General features: G+C 41.2%; 1 protein-coding gene across 3 annotated transcripts in view; it reads left to right on the top strand.

Annotated features, from left to right (window-relative positions):
* Nucleotides 1-21,571, top strand: part of LOC120810582 (CUB and sushi domain-containing protein 3-like) — a 166,740-nt gene that overhangs the window by 21,057 nt on the left and 124,112 nt on the right. For all 3 annotated transcript variants that reach the window (XM_078094170.1, XM_078094171.1, XM_078094169.1), the window contains exons 3-5: nucleotides 2,603-2,715; nucleotides 8,743-8,937; nucleotides 17,326-17,560. In XM_078094170.1, the coding sequence (XP_077950296.1) occupies nucleotides 2,603-2,715; nucleotides 8,743-8,937; nucleotides 17,326-17,560 (543 nt within the window). The remainder of the gene's footprint in view (nucleotides 1-2,602; nucleotides 2,716-8,742; nucleotides 8,938-17,325; nucleotides 17,561-21,571) is intronic.

Here is a 21,571-nt window from a genome sequence, read left to right as displayed (position 1 = left end):
GTCTATGATTGGTGTGGTTAAAATATCCGTTCAAACTGTATTCCAGTAAACCAGCAAGGTCTTTCGCAGTGAGCCGGAAGAAACTAAATAGATTTAAATTTAAACGTATGATTAACATTAATGTGTCTATTATTGTACCTCTTTTTTTTTCTTGATGAACATTCATCTTTACTATACCACAACCTGTTGTACTTTAAGCATCGCAATCAAACTCCCTGGTGAGTCTCGCCTACCATGCAACATCAGATTTGGGCGTTTAGGTCTTTGAAGAGTTTCAAATGCTAGTGTGATTTAGCATCCTTCTCGTATCTGATCTCTCACCCACAGGACCCTTGTCAAGGGAGGCAACAAGCCCCATAGGGTTTATTTCTTAATGCCATTTTCCAACCATTCACCAGATGCTTCCGTTGCCAAAGCAACAAGCTCCAGTGAACGCCACGTGATGGAGATCTCTTTGTCTGCCTTTTTTGTTCAGGAGATACTTATGTCACAGTGTGCTTCTTTGATTTGAATGAACTATCACGTTTGATATTCTGGCGTTGCACCGAGGACTCCTTGAGAAAATGTGTCGAAGTGTCACCTTCTCTTTTCTCGGTTTAATTAACGTGTGTTTTCGTCTGCAGTTGCACGCTTTCATGGCCAAGATTGTTCCTTAGTTGTTGTTTTTTGTTTGGGGGGGGTTTAAATTGTTCCCGCATTATCTTGACCGTTCTGGCATGAGACATGACCTGAGTCATAAATAAGTCTTTCACCGACTGTCACCTTCTAATCTGTCCAACTGACAGCGTTCGAAAATATATCCTCCCCTTATGTACACTTACGCCCTCATTCCCTTGCTTTTCTCGCACCGTGGTGACAACAGCGCAATATACGAGGGGATTTAACCCGTTGAGAATTGGAACGAACGAGTCCGAGTTTCAGTTTGGCGTAGTGGGGCTGATCTTTTTCTATACTTTTCCATTGACCTTGCTTTTATTGTTTCAGTTATATTGTTTGTTTTAGGAATTACCAGGACTACTTATCGTTACTCTGTAAATGTTGCCTTAACACTGCGTTTGTTTTCTTTCCCCTTTTTGTCTCCCTGTATCACATTGTTGCCATAGCAGCACATCTTTCTCCAGTCTTCTGTGAACTCTGTCCACCAAGTAAAGACTGCTCACCTTTTGGATTCGTGGACAAACATCAATTTTCCATTATCCCAATCATTCAGAAATCCTTGAAGGTCAAGACTTTGAGTCATTTTGTAGCTGCAAAGCACACGTCTTTGTGGGAGGCATCGACCTTTTGCGCCAGCATGTATTCTGCCGCCAGTGATTGTTCTGTCGTTTATGTTCTGCTCAGCAAATAATTAGTCCCCCCATAGATCCCCGCCTAACCAGCCTTTGGGTAGGGGGCCTAATTGTAAAGACTATCGCAGCTTGATCTCAAACTATCTTTCATTGAAAATAATTGTTTTGAAGAGATGTACACTTGAGACTGTGGGGAGCAGAGAGAAAGGCAATGGCCACATTTCTCCTTTCAATGAGGCTTTAGTGAAAACCTGTTTGTGTCAAACATCAATTGTTTTAATGTACCTGCTGTTTTAGATTAAGCTCTCCAGATTTACCTTTAGTTAGACTTATCTACAGTTCTCTTGTGACCGATTAGGCTTCTAACAAGGTTACCGTTTCCTACATAATTGTATTCAAAATTGTCAGTAGTATCTTGGCATGCTGCGACAAAGGCTAATTATGTAGTGCAAAGACCAGCAAAGTTCACTCTGCTGTAATTGGAAACTCTATTGAAGCTGTAAATAAGGCACCTACTTCTGGGACATTATTCACAGAGAATATGGAGCCATCGTCAAATAGTAGTGTCTAACACACAAACGGCGCGAAAAACTAGCAATGGAAAACAACAAGGAAACTAGAGAATGACACATTTTATTTCACGCACAAGTTTAATGCATGCGACACAGCCGGGCCTACAGCAGTGGATGGTCGATAGGACATCAGCAACTGCCTCTGAGGAGCGGTCAGCCACACATCTTGTTTACGACGCCGTGAAAGGAAATGGATTTGTTTGGATCTGCACCTAATTTGAAATGCAGTAATGGAGCAGTCTGTTACAATGCAGCTGCCAGCCCTCAAACACCATCCGACAATAAGGCATGTTCTCGCCTGGGTTTTTATTGTATTGTACCCTGTGTGTTATTGGCAGGCAGATTGCGTCACTCAGCAGTTAGTTACACACAAAAGGCTTCAGAGAAAGAATGGTCGTGTTATTAGCAATTACGCTAATCTGCAGGTTTTTGTATCATTCAATCTTTGCACCAACATCTCTCAACAAGAATTTCAGAGTCATTTCCACCTGATCTGGAATCTAGTTTAAATACGAAAATAGTAGTTGTCTAACAAATCTGTGTTTTGCCTCACAACTTTTCAACAGCGTCTTTTTCGGTGTTGTTGGACTGTCATTACATGAATTTGATTGAAACATTTGTCTTTTAATGGGGCTCTTCTTAGACCTTCACCATCTACTTTAGATTGTGATTGTCATAGTGATGTGGTTCATCTGAATTGAATCATATATTCAGTACTGACGGTCTCTCTCTTATCTGCAGGTTAACAGGATTTACCATCCCTGCGCCTGTTACCAGTTCTGGCTCCATTTTTTCACTGAGGCTTACCAGTGACTTTGCAGTAAGCGCCCATGGATTTAAGGTAGCTTATGAAGGTAAGAGAATCATCAGTTTTCCGCACTCACTTCTATTGTCATTAGAAATGGCCATTTTAAATTGAAAAATGAAATACCTTTTGGAATGGAAGTCAAAGACTCGAATCAACCCAGTTTCTTAAACCACATCTTCATTCAGAAGGACGACCTTATCAGCCAGGAGAAGATGACCTCATTATCGCGCCTGATTTCCAGCAGGACGTCGATTTTGAGTTGTGGAAACATTACAAACCTCAAATTAATCTCATGTTTTTCAAAACAGCTTTCCTACCTCCAAACTCCTAAACCTTTTCAGAAGTGCATTTGAAATGCACGGCAGATGTTGATGGGTTATCTGTGTTGAGGCAGAGCCGACTGCAGCGGAGTTCTGTCTAAATACGAATGAAAATTAAAAAAGTTTAAATATTCTGTGACCATCTCGCTCACCCCTACTTTTTTCCGTTCTGATCTTTCATGTGAACGCTCATCCTTCTCCGTTTCTCTTTTTCCTTTCTCCATCCGATGAAAGTTCATGTGCTTTTTTCCATCAAAACTCATTCCCATTCCTCCACATCTCATCATCTACTGTCCCGCCTTTTTGCTTCTTCTCGATTTCCTTTCTGCTTCTGGCCATGTGCCTCTTGGGCTGACCTGCTTTTCATTTCCTTCTACTCCCAATATTCTTCAGCAGTGTCGTTACTCTATTTATCCATTTTACCTCCTTCCTCATCTCCCCACCTGCGCCAAACTTGACCAGCCCAGGACCTCTTCCCTCTCCATCTCCCCACATGCGCCAAACCTGACCAGCCCAGGACCTCTTCCCTCTCCATCTGGCCATCTGTGCTCTCCGTCGCTCTCTCTGTCCAGTGTGAGGCTTGGTTGAATTACATCTCGTTGTTCTGCTCGAATAATATTCAACGGAGTTCCATGTTGATTTTAATGTCAATCACATTTTGTTAAGCATGAGGCAGATATATTTCCCATTAATCAATACTGTAATGTAATGAGTAATGAGGACAGAGCAGGACAGGTTTGGATGATCGTAAATTGATCTGATTTAGAAGCTTCGCCTTGTCTCTCAAACCGCCGCTCTCTGAGGCACACCTGATATATTTATACCAACAACAGACTTAAACCTGACCTCAGCCAATTTTTACACAGCAGTAATCCTATTGAGCATCTGACACGGCGCGTCAAATCTTTAGTTTAGTTCTTTTCTTCATCTACATATGTTCGCAATGTGGAACACGGTTGTAAAGTTTTTCTGTTGCCGCCGAGCATAAAGGCAGATGGCCGGTTGCGTTAAAGAACAGACGAGGAATAGGCGGCGTTAGAGCTTCCTGTTCAATTTACAGCGTCGGTTCACTGAGAATGAATCATATCTACACAATATTGATATTGTAACTGAAATATCCGAATTGGGATCTTGTGAATCGGAATGCTATAGATTTTGGAAATCAGTGGCGATATCCAGACCTGCTTAGACCATAACATGTACAGCTTATTCTTATGACCATCATTCGTCCTTTAATAGCCTCATGTTAGAAGGCACCACACAGCATAAATATTAAAACAACAATGTTAGGATGTATGCTATTATTTACTCTTTTAGAAAAGCCTTGGTATGATGATGCTATTCATTTTAAAACGGCGTATTGATGTGGAATGCAATGATGGCATACAAGGCGAATAAACCACTCTATTTTATATGATGATGGGGCTACAGTAGATTGAGTAGATACTGGGGCAGTTTATTGAGGAATTTCCCCCAAAAAGGTTTTCTTGGTGTCATCGGCGATGTCATCTGAATTGAAAGCGAGTGTTGACTGTCATCGGAGGCCTGTATGCATGAGTCATATGAAACAGAAATACTTAATGTACTCCTCTATACTGTATTCATTTGCATTTCCCGTCACCACTTCATGCCTCTCCTTCTGGTTATGCTGATGTCGTTGGCAAAATCGTATGTGTGAATACATACGAGCTGCTTACTCGTTTGAATAAAAGTGTGTGACGCTTTCAAACACTCGGACATGATTGAATCATGAATGCAATCAAGTGGATTTGAGTCTGCGTGCATACCAAGGACACGCTGAAGGACTTGAATTAAATTTTTCAGGGACCTGTCAATCTTTAGTCGGGTATCTTGGAATGCAAACCAGCTTTCTATGAATTGTATTACTGGAGTGCCTACCTTTCCTCAACAATAGCCTCTCTCTCAGTGTGATCCCGCAATCTTAACACACTGTCACGCGTTGAAAGGGTCAAGCTGCATTTATTAAGGAGAATAGATATGGGGCGTTATTCTCCAACGCAGCCGAACAACGGGCATCGGTGCTTGCAGCTTCCCAGGGGACGTAGATAGGCTGCCTGTCTGCAGTGTACATGTACCGAGCTGGGAGTAACGCTATCTGCCTGCCCTTTGTCGAAGGTTGTGTATCGGCTGTGAAAACATTGCCCTTCCTCTCCAAAACCTGCCGCGGTGCCATTTCGAGCTGCCCTTTATTTTAGAAAAGTCTTTGAAAGACAGGTGACCCGTGAAACATAATTTCTTCTTTTCTTCACAAATTATTTCAGCTCCAGTCCATATGCAATGTTGCAGATTGACCACTGGGGTTTGAAAAGTGTGTGTGTGTGTGTGTGTGTGTGTTTGCGTTTGCGGTTGCCTGCACAATGATCATATGTTGTTAACCAGCTGCATTGCCCTGAGATCCAACACAAGTTCAGTCAATACTCTTTTATTTTTTATTTTTTTCCCGTCCATCTGCATAAAACTCCGGCTCAGCAGCCAGCCGGGATGCCAGACAGACAGGTCTGCAGGCGGCTCCTGTTGGGAAAGTGTGCTGCTTGTGTGCTCACAAAGCATCGGCACTCCTTCAAACTTCCATCTTCTTCAAAGGGCTACGGAGTCGTTAGATATACAGGCCAGATAAATAGCTTTGCCCCAGAGAAATCTTGCACCCAACTACCTCATTTACTAGTTCACATAAGTCAGTCGTTGCCACTGTGAGGGGAGATAATGAAAGCCACTCTCGCTCCCACTGTTTGGGAACACAACTGTAGGTCAAAGTTACGTCATAATGTCAGAATCTCTGTTTCTGTCGGCTTACCAGGCTTCATGTCACGTCTGCATTTTGGCACAGATTTATAACAGATCGCTTTAGTTTACAAAGGTCAGAGGGATGTGTTTTGTTTCTCATTTTCACATTCTCTGGCATCACAAACGATACTTGCCGTGTTTTATGTTGATAAGTACAGTATGCAACAAGGCTTCCTTCCTTTCAGTTTCTTTTTTACCGGCACAGCTTCCAAAAGTAATGTGTTTGACATGGAATGTCTTTTTAGTTACTGTAGATCAGTTTAAATGTTATGTGACCAGGAAATGAATGAATCAGACACCATGTGGGTTTACTGGAAACAACTTGCTGAGCAGTTGGGTGGATTTTTTGGATTTAGCTTTAGCCATAAATGCATCGCTCCCTTGCATAGATAATCCACGGGAAATTATTAATCCATTACGTTCCATGGAAAATGTGGTGTCCTCCTGTAAAATAATTTATGTCGTCATATTTTTATATATTTTTTTAGTGCAATCTGTCCGAGGTCCCAGAGACTTCCACCAGCTGAAATTGTAATTCCAATCACGGTCACGGTAACCTTTTCAACACTCCAGAAACTTTTAAATTCTTGATTTTACTCAGTCACAACGGTTTTATCCATGGCGTGTTTGTACAACCAACACTGTGCTGCTTTCTTGAAAATGGGAGTGTCCCTCTGATGGCCAGTTCTTCACTCAGCCTTCCAGCCGAGCCAATTGGAGAAGTAATTAACACGTTTGCCGTCCCCGTATATGTGGTTTGTTAGACAGACAACCTTAATTCTTTTTTCTCTCATCCCATGCCATTTAAGATGAAGTATCTGGGTTTTTCCCCTCCACAGTCAATAGTTGCTGATGGCACAGTCTCTGTAGCTTTCGATGGGCCAACATTAAAATGACAAAGACCAGGCCAGATTATTTTGGCAACCCACCTATTTTACCAAGCTCATATCTGAAACCTGCAGTTTGTGACCCATCCACATGCCTTTTAAACTAACCTTGCATTCTTTTAAATGTAATTGGCACAGAGCTCCACTAATAGGCAATGTCTCGGCATTCTAATTGAGCAGCCAGGCTCCTGCTAATCAAGTCTTTTTTTAATTGCCAGTGTTAAATAGCTGAAGCCGTGTGCTTTTAGTATTCTCCAGTGGTCATCATCCTTACAGGGTAAATGTCCAGTAAAACATTATTGGCTTGATGTAAAGCTTTGTGGTAAACCGTTCTGGGTCTTGGAGTATTGAATAACATCTGGTAGCAAACAAACCGTCAGTCCCCCGACCGAAGGAATGTCTATCTTGTTTAGATGCTTTTGATTCAAATGTTTTCACCTCAGCAGTGCGCTCTAATTGCATCTGCTCTTCTCATCAAGCTTTAGCCGGTTATTTGGGTTTGAGTTTAGATGGATTACCTTTGATGTGATCAATCACACTTTACGTCCCCAAATTTGATATTTCAAACAATTCCGTTTAAATTCCACCGGCTTTCTGTAACTCCAAAGCTGAGTTACTTCATTTGCTGTTTGTTATCAGGCATCGTGCTACGTAGGGATGCATACATCCTTTGCAGCTTGTGTTGCTTTTCCCCTTCCATTGATAGTCATGGTAACCACATTTTTGGATTGTGTTTTAGAGCTGCTCTTTCTATGATATGTGCCTCATATCTTGTTCACAGCACCATGATTCTCTCTATGAGACGGGAACCTTGTAAGTTGCATGTCTGAGTGTCGAGTGTAACCGACTGATGCTTAAACCTGACCACGCTTTGTCAAAAATTAATCGTTTCCACGGTTTCTAATGCATAATAGTTGCAAATGTAATTCTGAGGAGACGTAGCTGCTACTCCTCACCCCTGGCGTGCACTGCTCGGATGGAACAACCTGTTTGGATTCCCAACTGCTTCTCACTGCTCACCTCTGCATTGGTCAGGTATCATTAGTGCTGCACCGTCTTTCCTCAGTTTTCACCTCACAAAGACCTCCCTCCAGGAGGCTGTCAGTCATAAAGTCCACGATTCCTATTGCATTCATTTAGAGATGGTAAGCATCTGCAGTGTAAATTGTATTAGTAATTGGATGTCAAAAATGATTCCAGGGAAATATTACTGTAATAGAAAGTGCAGCCTCTCATTGAAATCAACTTCAGGCTAAGTGTCTCTATGCTTCTGTCCGTCTCATTTACCTGCAGATTAATCTAATTGTGTACATTTACAAAAGCTTTGGTAAACATGTAACTCCTGAAGCAAAAAGAAGCCGAGGATGGGCTATTTTTCTGTACCACTTTAAATAAAATCTTAGTTCAGGCTCTATAAGCTGGGGAAATTTGACAGCAATTGAGTTATGGTGGTCTAATGGTGGAGAAAAAAGTATTGGAAGATTGTGTTCAAGCAAATCAATACAGGATGGAAGCAGGGCCCACGCCTGTTTGCCACAACTTACTTGTCAATAGTTGTGCAAAATTGATACTCAATTTCTTTGGAATTTGTCTCTTGTGCTGGATATAACTTGAATATGTCGTCTTCAAAAGTGTGTCTGCCAAGTGATAAAAAAATAAAAGAAATGTGATTTACTGCAAGTAATATTTTCACTTCTTTACCTCCAAAATCTGTTCGTACCATGTTATATGATTGTTATTTAGTGAGCTCTTAATACAAAGAGTTGAGTACACCCCGGGAAATGCATTTCTGTCATCTTCTCGGGGTAATTTCAGCTTTTCAGACATAAGTAAGCATCCTAGCATAAATGTCAGACTTGCGCTGACATTTACTAGTTGTCGGCGTTCTATAAATTCTGCAAACACTAAGGCCCAGATGACTACCCACCTCAAAGATAATATTGACATCTTTAGGCAGCTAAGACTATGACCATACAACCAAATAGCTTTACACACAAGAGATAAACTCACATGTTTTATACAGTAACGTGTTGGTTCTCTTATTCTCTTTCCGTTATCCAGAGCTGAGAAGCAGCTCCTGTGGAAACCCAGGGGTTCCACCCAAAGGCATACTGAATGGAACTCAGTTCAACGTAGGTGGCAAGATCCGTTACCGGTGCGTCACCGGCTACGTCCTGGACGGCCATTCACTTCTCACCTGTGTGACCACTGCGGCCGGCGTGTCCGTGTGGGACTTCCCCGTGCCCATCTGCAGAGGTAAGGATGTTTTAACACCGAGAAGGAGTTATAAATTATTTAAACTGCAGGCAATTACTGCTGCTGCCCTACTGTCTCCCAGTAGTACAATGTAACTGAGGGATATTAGGGTTACATGTTTTAGGTTTCCCCTAAGGCATTTCAAATGAGCAAGGGATTGCTTTTATATTTTTATATTTCAATCACGTTGTAGAAGTTGATTAGAGCCTCCATGGCTCAAACGGTCAATTAAATATGTATTCTTAAGGAGCAAGTTGCTTAAATACATTAGTTATGTTAGCAGGAGTGGTTCTACATCTACTACTACATCTTGACATTGCCACTTTGCTGTACTTGAAGCAGAGAGACGGGACAGTCCTGAGGACACAGGAGGATTTTGAGTCAAAAGCCACATTGTTAAGTAGGACCTGGAACCTGTGAGAACTGCAATATCGAATGTGGGCCTCGTCACTCGCATGTTGGGTTGAGTATTTTGGAATTAGGCAAGCGGCTACATGTCGCAGATATTTTAAACCATTAAATCTACTCTCTGCCTCAGTAAAATTGACCCAAATATAAAACGAATTACTTGAACAAATCAATTATTTTGTAGTGTCCTCTTCTTCTGTTCTCATTCTGAAATGAGCGTGAAGTTTCACAAAGAAAAATCTCATTTAATAACGCAACGAATCTGAACAACGTGTACAGTGTGAGCACAGACAGAGCCACCACCAGTTTACACTATTAAAATATTTCAACCATTTTCAGGAATCTGTAGAGCTTCAGGTGGATTAGATTTTATTTTCTAACACTTCGCTTCATTCTGGTTTTTGGTTTATTTTCTGCTTACTATTAGCCAGGATTTGAACCCTTAAGGATGCTGCGCACAGGTACTTCGTCAGAGCAAGCTCATTTCTTGCCCAACCATCAGGAACAGAGAATGAGCGCTACAGCGCAATGATGGCTTCTTACTGACAGCTGGTTGATGAATGACTGACTGCGGCTCTTCATATCCATTGCTGCTCATGTGAGACCCGCCGTCACACCGACGCTATGAAACTACAACTTATGTGCAAAGCCAGTGTGATCATTTGGCGTGATGGATTTAGAATTAGGACAGGCTGTCGTAGATAGTGCATGTGCTTTCTTACCCGGGTAATTATGATTGTATAGTTTTCGACCTGAAATCACTGGTTTCAGTCGGGTCACATTAAATATTAAAGACAGAAAGTGCTGACGAAGCTAACAGTAGCTGCCTGGTAACTTCAACGTGGAGCTCGCTCATCTGCTGCACAAAGGATTGTGGGTTACAATAGCCGGAGAATTATGCTGTTTTTGGTGTACAAAACAAATGCTAAATCTTTTTCTGGCATTATAAATGGTACGTTGCTGTGGGTAATGGGACATGCTGAAGGTTTATCGGTGGCGGATTGGAGTGTGGCTGCTGCACTTTGGGAGCTGTAATGCCATATGAGAGCGCTGCAGACTGGTGGCCATGAGCTAACGTGCAATAACGTGCACACGTGAACGAAGGAAGTAGAAACCTTCATTTCTGTTCACACTACATCTTAACATGGAGTGAACAGAAATGGAATAGTTGTCTGCTGTTGCGTTTAAGGAGCTGTATTTAACATTATAAACATTATATCAGCAGTAAAGAGTTATTGCAGTTTTGATGAACCTCAAATCTGTGATATACGCATATACTAGATAGTCCTTTATTTTTCTTTACCTGTGTTTTGCCTCCCTTTAGGGCTGCCCTCTTTTAATCAATGTAGTCCTACTCGACAAAAATGGTTCTGTCCTCATTCTGAAACTAATAAACAATCAATGGTAAACACAATATTTAAAATATTAGGTTCTTGCCGTTTTCTTTTGTTGAGAAATTAGTAGATGACTGATAAAATTGTGTGTCACTGGACTATGAATTTCAGGAGTAATGGAACTCTACCTCCCTTTACCCCGAACCACCAGGAAGTGCTGCTGTGGTCTCACTTTTAGGCAAAGAATCCTTGATGGTTATTTTAAGAGACAGCCTCCACTTAACACAGTCTACTTACTGCAAGGAAAAATAAACCCACATTAACCAGAAGCTCTTAGGAAGAATAATTCTAAGCCATTCCGATATGCTGATATTGTACCATTCAATTTAACACATAATACCCTATTGTGTTTTGTTTTGACTTTATACTGAAATAACCTTTTTCAACATTAAAAAAAATGCAACTTGCAAGATTTTTATTCAGTAGGTCATTGTAAGTGATGGTAGTAGTGTATTTTTAATTGCCTATCAATTTAAGAAGATTTTTCTTGTTTCCAGATTAAAATCTGGAAATAAATGAATCTTTCGATTTATAAATAATTTAATCCATTTTGATGCTGGTGGACTACCAGATCTGCTCGTGTCCACTCATTCTACAGTGCACAAAACCGCTCAGAGCATAATTGAGAAATGGCAAGCTTGGAGTTGCAGATGGAGGGTTCCTTTCCATTTAAGGATGGTTTTAGCCTCTCTTGCCACGAGCCAGAAACGTCACTCCTTTTCAGTCCTGGCACTGCTTGAGTGTCTCTCGCTCGCTCTTACTAAAGCGACTAAATCCAGCCATGCTCCTGTATGTGGGCAGATGGTCCTTTGATCTAATTTCCTTAGAGATCCTGCCCTTCTGCTCATCACCCATTGTTTCACACTAAACACAGAGCAACACAATATCTCTCCCAAATCGACCATCCACCCCCACCGTCCCCCAACACTTCAGTGTCTCAACCGGTCATCTCCCCGTGTTACCGTCTCTCTTTATGAGACGAGACATACTATACAAATTCCCCATAAAACAAGTGTGTTTAGTTCAGGACAATGAATAAAAGTATATTTGCTGGAAAGAGTTGTCAATATTCATTTAATTAAAAGTGGTCACTGCCATTTTTAACCCGGGAGGCACAATGTGAAAATTGACATGGACTTAGTGATTTAATTTGTAAAACAAAACCACGCATATCCATCATGTTTAATAATCATTGAATTGATGGTTTGGATGTCAAGATTATAGGAATACCCCCCAAAAATTATTTAGTTACGCCAAAACCAACACCTGGTGCTGGGCTATTTAGGTGAACCTTAAATGTGTTTGTCCTTTGTGCATGCCACTTTAATGCAACAATAGAGCTTGACAGGCTGACAGGACAACAGGAGGGTTGGTAAATACAAGTCGAGGGATTTTGTAATTGTGTAGAGTCAGAGACTTAAAGACTGACATAAAAAAACAACTGACAGCATCAACTTGCAGAAAGGCAGTGAGATGGAGCATGAATGGATATTCTACTCGTGAGCTGCTGCTGCACCTCCCAGGAGCCCGTTTTCATTCCTTCCATCTAATTTGTCTCTGGACGTTCATTAGGACAAGCAGTGGGACGGCGAGCGAGGGACGTTGTAAAGTGAGAATATGGTCGATCAACACCACGTCCTTTCCGCTGCCGGCCACTGTCTGACAGGACAAGACAATTGGGCCGCAGAACACCCTGATCTTATACAAGGTTTCCGTAGCTGGTAATGCAACTGGATTCAAGGGGGATTCTCTCAGCAAGGTTGTTTTTTTTTTAACTCCGCTACACAAATGGAAATATGAAAACAAGCTAATTTCACAAGGCTGATAACAAGCAACCGTCATAGCGTGGGTTAAGAATTAGGTTAGTGATGTGATCATAATATTCAATACTCATTGATTCCATGAGGATAATATCTGAATATTATAATTTGTAGTTTACAAAAATGAGCAAATCCACCCCCCTTATGTAACATTGTGATTCGTGCTGTGGTGCCATTTTGCTTATTACATCGTCTTCTCTTCCCTCATTTTTCATTGTGAGAATGAGTTGGCCTTTATTGTAATTTTAATTTTGCAATGACAATTAAATAGAACAAAATATGTATCTTTATTACTTCTTTCTCTACCGTATACAGATTTAACATAACTTGCAGCCGAGCAGTCACTGCTTTTGTATCTATATATACTGCAGGAAAAACGGTAGTGTCAAATTTCACATGAGCTCTATTCCTTCTTTCCTTGGGGCTGAATACTTTTAAGTAGAAAGACAAGTGTTGTATATCTGATCAAAGTCAAGGGGAGAGAGGCTTAATCCCTCCTCAAGTAACATTATATTGCTGATGCTGGGGATGTAAATGAGCTCAGCTAAAGCAGTCCTAATCCTCACCGCCATCTTTTTTTCTTTTTTCTCTTTCACACTGCCACCATTTTTTTAATGCGCCGGATCCTCCTCCTCCTCCTCCTTTAAATGCAGAACATGCTCTAATGATTTGCTAGGGAACATATTGCACAGCAGTCAGTGCCTCTTTTAAGTCGCTAAACCTTGTTGGCACACTGTACCTCAAACGCTGCCATGCATTCAATTGAAGCGCTCTATGTGAATGTATGGAACTGGTACGGCTTTATACAGTGGAAGCCATTTAAAATGTTCAAGCTGCAAAGCCATTTTTATTTTTTGGTCGGTGGTTTGTGAATTACAGTAACGTGCATTGATTTATTTCATGGAAAGGGCTAAGAAACCTGTTTAAGTATTTATGTACAACAATAAATTGCTCCTCGTGCATTCACCCACATTTCCTGTGCAATTCAATTGGCTATGACTGTAAACATGGTAATGACTTATGAGATCACTCTTATTAAATGTTGTTGAGGAAATCCATTCCATCCCTCTTTTTGAGAAAGCCGTGTGCGGAAATGTTGCTGCTAAATCGATGCAAACAAACCAAAAAATGACTCAGCTTTTTAATGCGCACACACACACACACACACACACGCACACACTTACTTGCTCAGGTAGACATTATGCCTTCATATCTTGACGTAGAGAATCTTTTTTTGATGCTATTTTAATTTTCTGAGTGTTAAATGATCTCTTTAAGGACTCATCGTATGCCCATTTTACAACAAGTTGATATGGTTCCTTGGGGCCTTGATGAAATGTCTCCAACATACTTTGGTCAAAAGGATCATTTAAAACGGCACCCTTTTTACCCTGTCTAAAACAGCCCTCCACAGTGACCGGTTTTGAGTGCCTGTTCTTTTTAAGTGCTAATGAGCCCCCTTTTTGTCCCCTTTTTAAAGTTGCTCCCAGACAGTGGGCAGTTTCCATTGCCACGTTTATCTTCCTCCGTCCACACACATAACCGTACTTTCTTTATATATCTCTTTTTTTCACCTGGCTTATGCTGTCATCACCTGTTCCTGTTCAAAGACGATCAAAGAGCAAGTCTGTTATTTGACAAAGAGGCCGACGGCTAGACTCGGGGAACCAATGTCAAAGTCACATTTCTATTTCCAGATGTGGTCGAAGACATACAAGGTTTGTTTCACAGAAAATTGTAGAGACTAAAGTACAAGTCAGGCATACGGAATCTAAAAACAGTATTGATGTAGTGTACTTAATCAATAACAACTTAACAAACGGTACAAGACAAGGCAACTCACACACAGCGCGCCACTTAAGCACACACACACACACACACACACACACACACACACACACACACAGACGTGCAAGGTTAGTTAACGAGACACAGGTGGACACAATCGGGAAGACATGAGGAGGGGACGCCTGAAGCAAGACGGAGACAGGATCAGTGTGTGAAGAATGCAGGTGAAAAATAAACTTGAGTTGCTTGATTCCTGACATTATCATGGAAACCACTTCAGAAAAAGCTATAAAGGGGATATTTGTTCCTGCATCCTATTGTGGTGTTAAAGAAGATCTGAGGAACAAAGAAGGGCTTTCATGTTCTTTCAATAGAAAAAAACTAGACATGCTCTATGATGTCAGTGGTATGATTTGCCACAACGGTGACGTTTTGGCCTCCGTGAACTAGAACAGTGCTGAATGGCAGTCTGTGTTTTCTGCTCTCCGTCTAAATGCACCGTTTTTAAAGGCTAATTTATAATTCACAATAGCGTACTGCTGTGTGTTAATGTTTGATTGGTTTCTACATAGGGTTTCCTTGTACATGCCCCTAGGCCCTGCAGATGCTCTGCACATTCGTGGATAATTGTGCTAGTTGTTTTATTTCACATTTAACAATATGGAACAAGGTCTAATGTGTCTTTTAGTGGTGAATGGGCAATTCCGTTAACTTCCAACACATCCTGAGTTACAGGTAAGGTTTGGTTTTGGTGTGTAGCATACACACCAAATTTACAACCAAACTGATTGGTTCTGAATTTTTAGGTGTTCTTTTAGTTTCAGGGCAGCTTTCCAAAGTCTCAACAAGGCAGCGGATCTCAGGCCACATTGTGTCCAGCAGTGCGGCTTGCTGCTCGCGTCTGTTTTCACAACTTCACTTCAAGGAACATAACTAGGGGTTAAGGAAAATACATATTGGTAGAACAGGAATATAATCTTCCTAAACATGTATTTATTAGTGTAGTGTAGAATTAACTCATTATTTCAACACTTTTCTTAACTGGGACTAGAATTCTGCAGTTTCATGTTTCTACGGTAAGCACGGACAAGCTAAAGTCGGGTGGTGTTTAGTTTGATGCAATCTGCCACCTCACCACTAGATGCCAACAACTCTTTCTTACCTCTTTAAAGGATCCCACTATTCTTTTTAAAAGTTAATTTATTTTTGGGTCTAAGTCAGAATTTCTACGGTCCCTGGTTAAAGGAGAGGTGTTTTATACTATCCCAAGGAGATGTAGGTGCACATTTGCAAACATTTTGACAAGTCGCCAAAGACTGCAAGGACGTTTTGGGGCTTTTCGTCTGAATTTTTGTCATTTTTGTTACATTTGATTTGTTTTCCATTTGTTATCCTCTTCCAGCAACATTTTAATCTTTCTGCAATTCTTTACCGTATCTTATCTAATTCCCTCTCACTTTTGATTTGCTGCACACTTGTCTCTTATCACTCGACTTATTGATTATTTTCATCCATTGCCTCCGCTACACTCCCCAAACTCTCTTACTCTCTTTGCCTTGACGGACATGAGGACACTTTAAGCTGCCGCCTGTCTGTCATCAACGTTAAAAAATGATGACTTGGAGCACTTTGATATCCATTTAATTTCCCAGTATAGCTAATTACTTTGCACGTGTGCCGGGACGTCATCATGCGTTGAGGAGAAATACAATACTCCACCCAGGTTAAGGTGATACATTTCAAACCAATGACATGACTCCACGGGCTTCGGGTGTCATAATGCTGACGGTATTTAGCACATTAAAACCTGCCCTTGGTGTAGTCTGTGGATGAATCTGCCCTTGATAAGATCTTTTGGGTACACCATTGATGTCTCACAAAGTTATGCTATCTCTTCCGTCCCTATGAAGACTTGTATCAGTTGCTATGCTGCAGATAATGTGTCAAAGGAGATCCTGCTCTCCCGTCTTTTCCGCATTTTTGATCATCTTTTGAATTCATACCCCCGCTTCCTTGTCCCTTGACCAATTGTGTAACGCGGCACACAGGAATGTTCCGAGGCTGCCAGCTCTGACATCGCTGAGTGGAGCGCTGAGCCATCAAGGGTTTTAGCCGGCACAGCTGAGTGTCACATATTAGTCTTAAATGATGTGAAAACTGTGAAAGCCCTGCCATCATTAGAATTCTTTTGGGGAGAAAAAAAAAACGGATACAGAGGTGGAGGAAAGTGTGGGGAGTAATAGCAGAAGAATCTGAGAGGGCATCGGAGGAGAGGAATGAAGTGAGACCGGGGGAGAGATATAAGAAAGGGTGAGGGAGAGGGACGTGCAGTGAAAGAGAGAAAGGCGCTGTTATAGCAGAGTGCATTAACATTCAACCGACGTGCTACGCTGCCCACATTTGAGACGAAATATACAATTTCACAGCATTACAAGCCGTGTTTATCCGTGTTTGTTTGTTTCCTGAAACATGAAGGGACTCGGCGGACACAATGATGAATTACTAACTCTTGGATGGAAGGAGGAGGCCAGATTGGGAGAAAGCGAGAGATGGCACGAAAGAGACATTAAGGAACCCCATAAACTGTACTGAAGGAAATGGACTGAATTGGCTCAAAATGAATTGATGATACCACTGTTACCACTGTTGAATACTGCCACATTTTGACGTTATATTTGATGTCAGCAGTCTCATAAATGTATCTGCTTTGGATAGGGGGCAGGACAACTTGTGGATGTGTTGGAAAACAAATAAAAAGATGTATCTGAATGGTCTGAGCGTATCCAACATCAGCTTCATCATTGGTCTGTCCCTGGTTTGCATTTATCTGAGGAGACAGTTACAGATGTTTCATGCCTGAAGCCACTTTTTCCCCCCATGTTGACCTTTGGGTAATCCCTTTGAAATAACCCAGAGACCACATGTCCCCCCCCCTTCCCTTTTTCCTTCCTTCTCCTTTACTCTTTGGCGACTGACAGCGGAGGATACGTGTGGCGGCACCCTGAGGGGCTCCAGTGGGCTCATTTCCAGCTTTGATATCCCCAGCAGTGAGTCTGCTGGTGGCGGGGCTGCAGGCCTGGGCACCAGTGGGGAGTGTAAGTGGACCATCCTGGCAGATCCAGGGGACACCATCTCCCTAGTGTTCACGGAATTTCAGATGGAGGAGAAGTCTGATTATCTGGAAGTAGAGGGCTCCGAACCGACAACCATCTGGTGAGTTGAGCTGTGACGAGGCGTGACGGTGTTTTAACAAATGTGCATGACGATGTGTGTTGTAAGGTGTGTTGTGTAATGTGGATACGGTGTTACCAGTTTGGTAAAAGAGGTTGAAGTGAAGATCAAGTGATGTTGATCATGAACTGGTTGAAACGTCCACTAAATCCTAGTAAGTAAAGTAAATATCTTTAGTGCTATAGGGATTGATGGCCTATTTCTTTAATACAGATATGCACTACTACTACTGAAGGTTTTGATTGTAAAGTTAAAGTTCCAATAGCGTGGTGACGTCATGTTGATTTGTGCAGCCGATTGTCACGTCCATCGTTTTATTGGGCCTAACAGTCCCACAGCCAGCCGCTGACTGGCCGCAAAGTTTGGGAAGACCCCCAATGGCTGAGACAATCGATGCCAAACCGGACGGTGGTCAATGTTTTTTTTAATTTTTGATGTTTGTAGTTACCGTATGGTGCTCGGCTGTGGCTTCGAATAAACTATAACAATGGGATAATTAATTTAATACATCATAATAAACTCTGCTTATTCTGATTAATTTCTGTGGTGCATAGAGACTTTTCCACTGTGTATTTAATCATAACAAAAAGAAAAGGTTTCACATCATGAGAATAGAGAAGCATGGAGTCTAGATTGACAGCAGGAAAGCTGGCCTCTGTATCGGCAGCTCTAAATGTATTCCGGAGAGAGGTGTGGGCTTGGAAAAACAAGGCTGTATTGCCGTAGGATTATTCCTTCATTCTTGGGATAACAACATGTGTGTATGGTGCAGCGGAACCATGTCATATTTTAAAAGATATTTAATTTAGTATCAGCCGCTTGCATTGGGAACTTTAGGGAAAAAGCTTTGTGCCATGCAAATGCACCTTTCAAGTCAATTTTGTGTCCGGGAAAATGTTTTAAGTGTGTATTGTGGTTCTAATTGCAAAAGCATTATTATTATATTATTCAAATTAAAGTGCACTTGAAGTCTTATTCAGTTTTGTCCAAAAAGCAGCCTCCTTTCAGCATGCTTAATGTAGCAGTCATTCCTAACATCACAACACACAAACTGAGACGTATAAAATGGGTTTGACCCCTCCGACCTTGAGACTAAGTTTGTCCACCTCGTCCACGTCCTGGGTGAATGGGAGCATCTGCCAGGTTTATGTGATCCTGCTGGGCATTAATTATCGTAGGCTGAAAGAAGCTCTTATCAATCACTGAGTTACAAGCCTTGTTGTCCCTGAGAGTTGTCATCCCAAGTCACAGTGAGAGACGGAGCGAGTCAACCGGAGAGGAGCTCCGAGTGTGGAATGCCTGCTAAGTATTGCGTGTTGACGAGACTCCAGAGAGTTTGACCGGGAGCTGATATGGAATGCCGCTGATGTGTTTTGACAAACCATCAAGAAATCCTCTTTTATGTCTGAAAGATCCTAAATGAACTCTTATGCTGATAAAAAATACTTTTTAGTCTTCTGGTTTTTAGGGTCAAGTGGTTTGTTTTATAAATACATTTGATTACTATTTAAATTTAAGTCCTCTGGTCATGAAAAATTCAGTTGTTGTTGCTGAGTGGCAGCAACAATTAATGGATTTCAAATAATTCACTGGCTGATTCTATGTACAGGTCTTCTGTAACAAACGTCTCACATTATCGTTAAACTGTAATATGTAACCCGGGAAATAAAGTAGAAACACAAATGTTGAGTTTTAATCAATGGCATCTAACATGCAATACATATACTTTATTACATCCATCTACAGCAGGGTTTCTTAAACTTGTTTCTTAATTAGCATATATGTAAAGGCCCCTGCAATTAGAAAGAGGTCAGGTAAGCCATACCTTTTCCGGTTGTTCATCAGGCAAATACTTAAATGGAGTCATAACCACAATGAGAAATGTGACATTTTCAGCCGAGTTTTAGTTTGCAGGAGAGGATGAAAAGACCCTGTGTGTATTTGGGCAGGCAAGCAGCTCTTTTACATGAGGGAGTTGTTACTTACGTGTGGTGACTGGTCACCGTGCATCACTTGAATGCTCGGAAAGATGATGTTATTGGATATCACCAAATGTCAGAGGCTGTCAGGCCTGAGTTCTTGTTTTAAACACTACAATTTTATTGGGAGTGCAGTGGGACCAGAATTTTAGAGAGATGCCTTCTCCTCAGCCAGGTAAACAAACAAACACTATTCAGAGTGAGCAATTCTCACATGCACATACCATTTATTGCTCTCGCTAGCTCGCTCTTCAGGTGTCTCTGGCTGTGTGTGAGACCACTGGACAGCTTAACTTGCCAGTGTTGTAACATTAAGCAGCAGCTGCAGGCAGACAGGTGAGCTGCAGTGTAGCCTTTAGGTTCAGAGCTGCTTAATGATGGTTGACCGCTTAAAACCTCAACGTCAGCCAGATTTAACCTTGTATGGTAACCTTTGTCAGGCTACTTCAGTACTGGAGAATAGGAGATAGCAATATATTCAGTTAATAATCAATTAATACATGTATTCAATAAATACTTTATGCAATTACTGAACATGTTTGCATTTGCATTTACTTCTGACATATGTAATAATTAGTAACTATTATGATCTGCACCATTTTTTACTGGAAATGTCCCAAGTATGACCAATACTAAATAACTATTGCTGATAGTTGAAATGATACACAATTCAAGAAAATAGGGGCAGAAATATGTTTTTCCGACCGCTCTTAACAGCTTTCATCCTTTTATCCGTTTTGAAATTTGTTTCCCATCTCTGCGAGTTTATTGATCCCATTGGCTTCACACTGGGGAAGGTTGAGATGTGGCTAAACATCACTCAAAAGACAAAAACAAATCTATCTTTTGACGAAACCAACATTGGAATCTGACTCGACCTATAAAAACAGTTCTTTGTTAGTCTGACCTTTTTAATGGGGTTGTAAAGCCCTGTTCACAAAGGGCTAAAACAACAAGGTGTAGACTACACATCACTCATTATTTCAAATAGAACATAGAACCTACAAGGCGTTGTGCTTGTTGTAAACTTTTCTGGCTTGTATGCAACCAAATTTGTTCCTTTAAAAAAAAAAAAAAAAAAATTCACTCTATCCTTTTCCTCATTTCCTACCTTCCAAGCTCTCTTAGCAGACTTATTTTGATTGGATACTGTCACCTACGCATGTTATCTTCCTCTGACTTTAAAGATGTATCTTTTGCAGAGCAATCTGGCATGACTAGCTGTTTGTTTGGCTTAATACGAACTACCCAGTGGCTAAATGTCGCCCGAGGAAGGATTCAATAAGTTCCCTGCAGATAGGTTACATTTGGTTGAATTACTGTGTGTATTCTATCGAATTTCTTCCCGGGATTTATCATTGATTGATGTATCATTGATCTTCCCAGGCAAAATATAACCAGTATTTAAATGACTTTCACCACAAAAAAAGGTGTAAAGGAAGTAATTCCATTAATGTTTGGAGCTACTGGATATATGGTGATCTGTACGGTATCTGCTGGCAGACTGACAACAAACTGTATAAGGGAAACTCCTGAGCAGTCACTGCTGAGAAAGTAACTCCTGCAGTCTAGACATGAACAGAAAACAGAAAATCTTCAGATGCCATTCATCAAAGGAAGCAAAGAATAATCTTAGCTTGCAATAGATCAATTTTTAAGGTCATGGGTCTCCTCCATATTTTCTCTGACTCCAGCCGAGGAGGTGTGTGATTATATTTACCTCTGCTGGTCTTACATTTGTAAGCGCTCTCCTCTTCTGCCTGGAGCAGCCATGCAACGTCTAGATGGGTAAAGCTTTACTGTCACTATCCAAATCCAAGTCTTTCAATAATTTTCTGATTCCCCTACAGAAAACCAAACCAAATTGTCCAGCTTCCTGACTGCTGCTGTTTTTTATTCTGTCCATACACTACATGTGTGTAGTGTGCAGCATTTTATCATGACTCAGGGAAAGAAAGGGTCAACCTTGTGTGAAAATCAATTACCTTTTTACCTCATCAGGAGCAGCCTGCAT

This window comes from Gasterosteus aculeatus, chromosome 20, assembly GCF_964276395.1.
Source record: "Gasterosteus aculeatus chromosome 20, fGasAcu3.hap1.1, whole genome shotgun sequence".
NCBI classification, from domain to species: domain Eukaryota; kingdom Metazoa; phylum Chordata; class Actinopteri; order Perciformes; family Gasterosteidae; genus Gasterosteus; species Gasterosteus aculeatus.
Note: the sequence above shows the minus strand (reverse complement) of the source record. Positions and strands in the feature narration are given on the sequence as shown.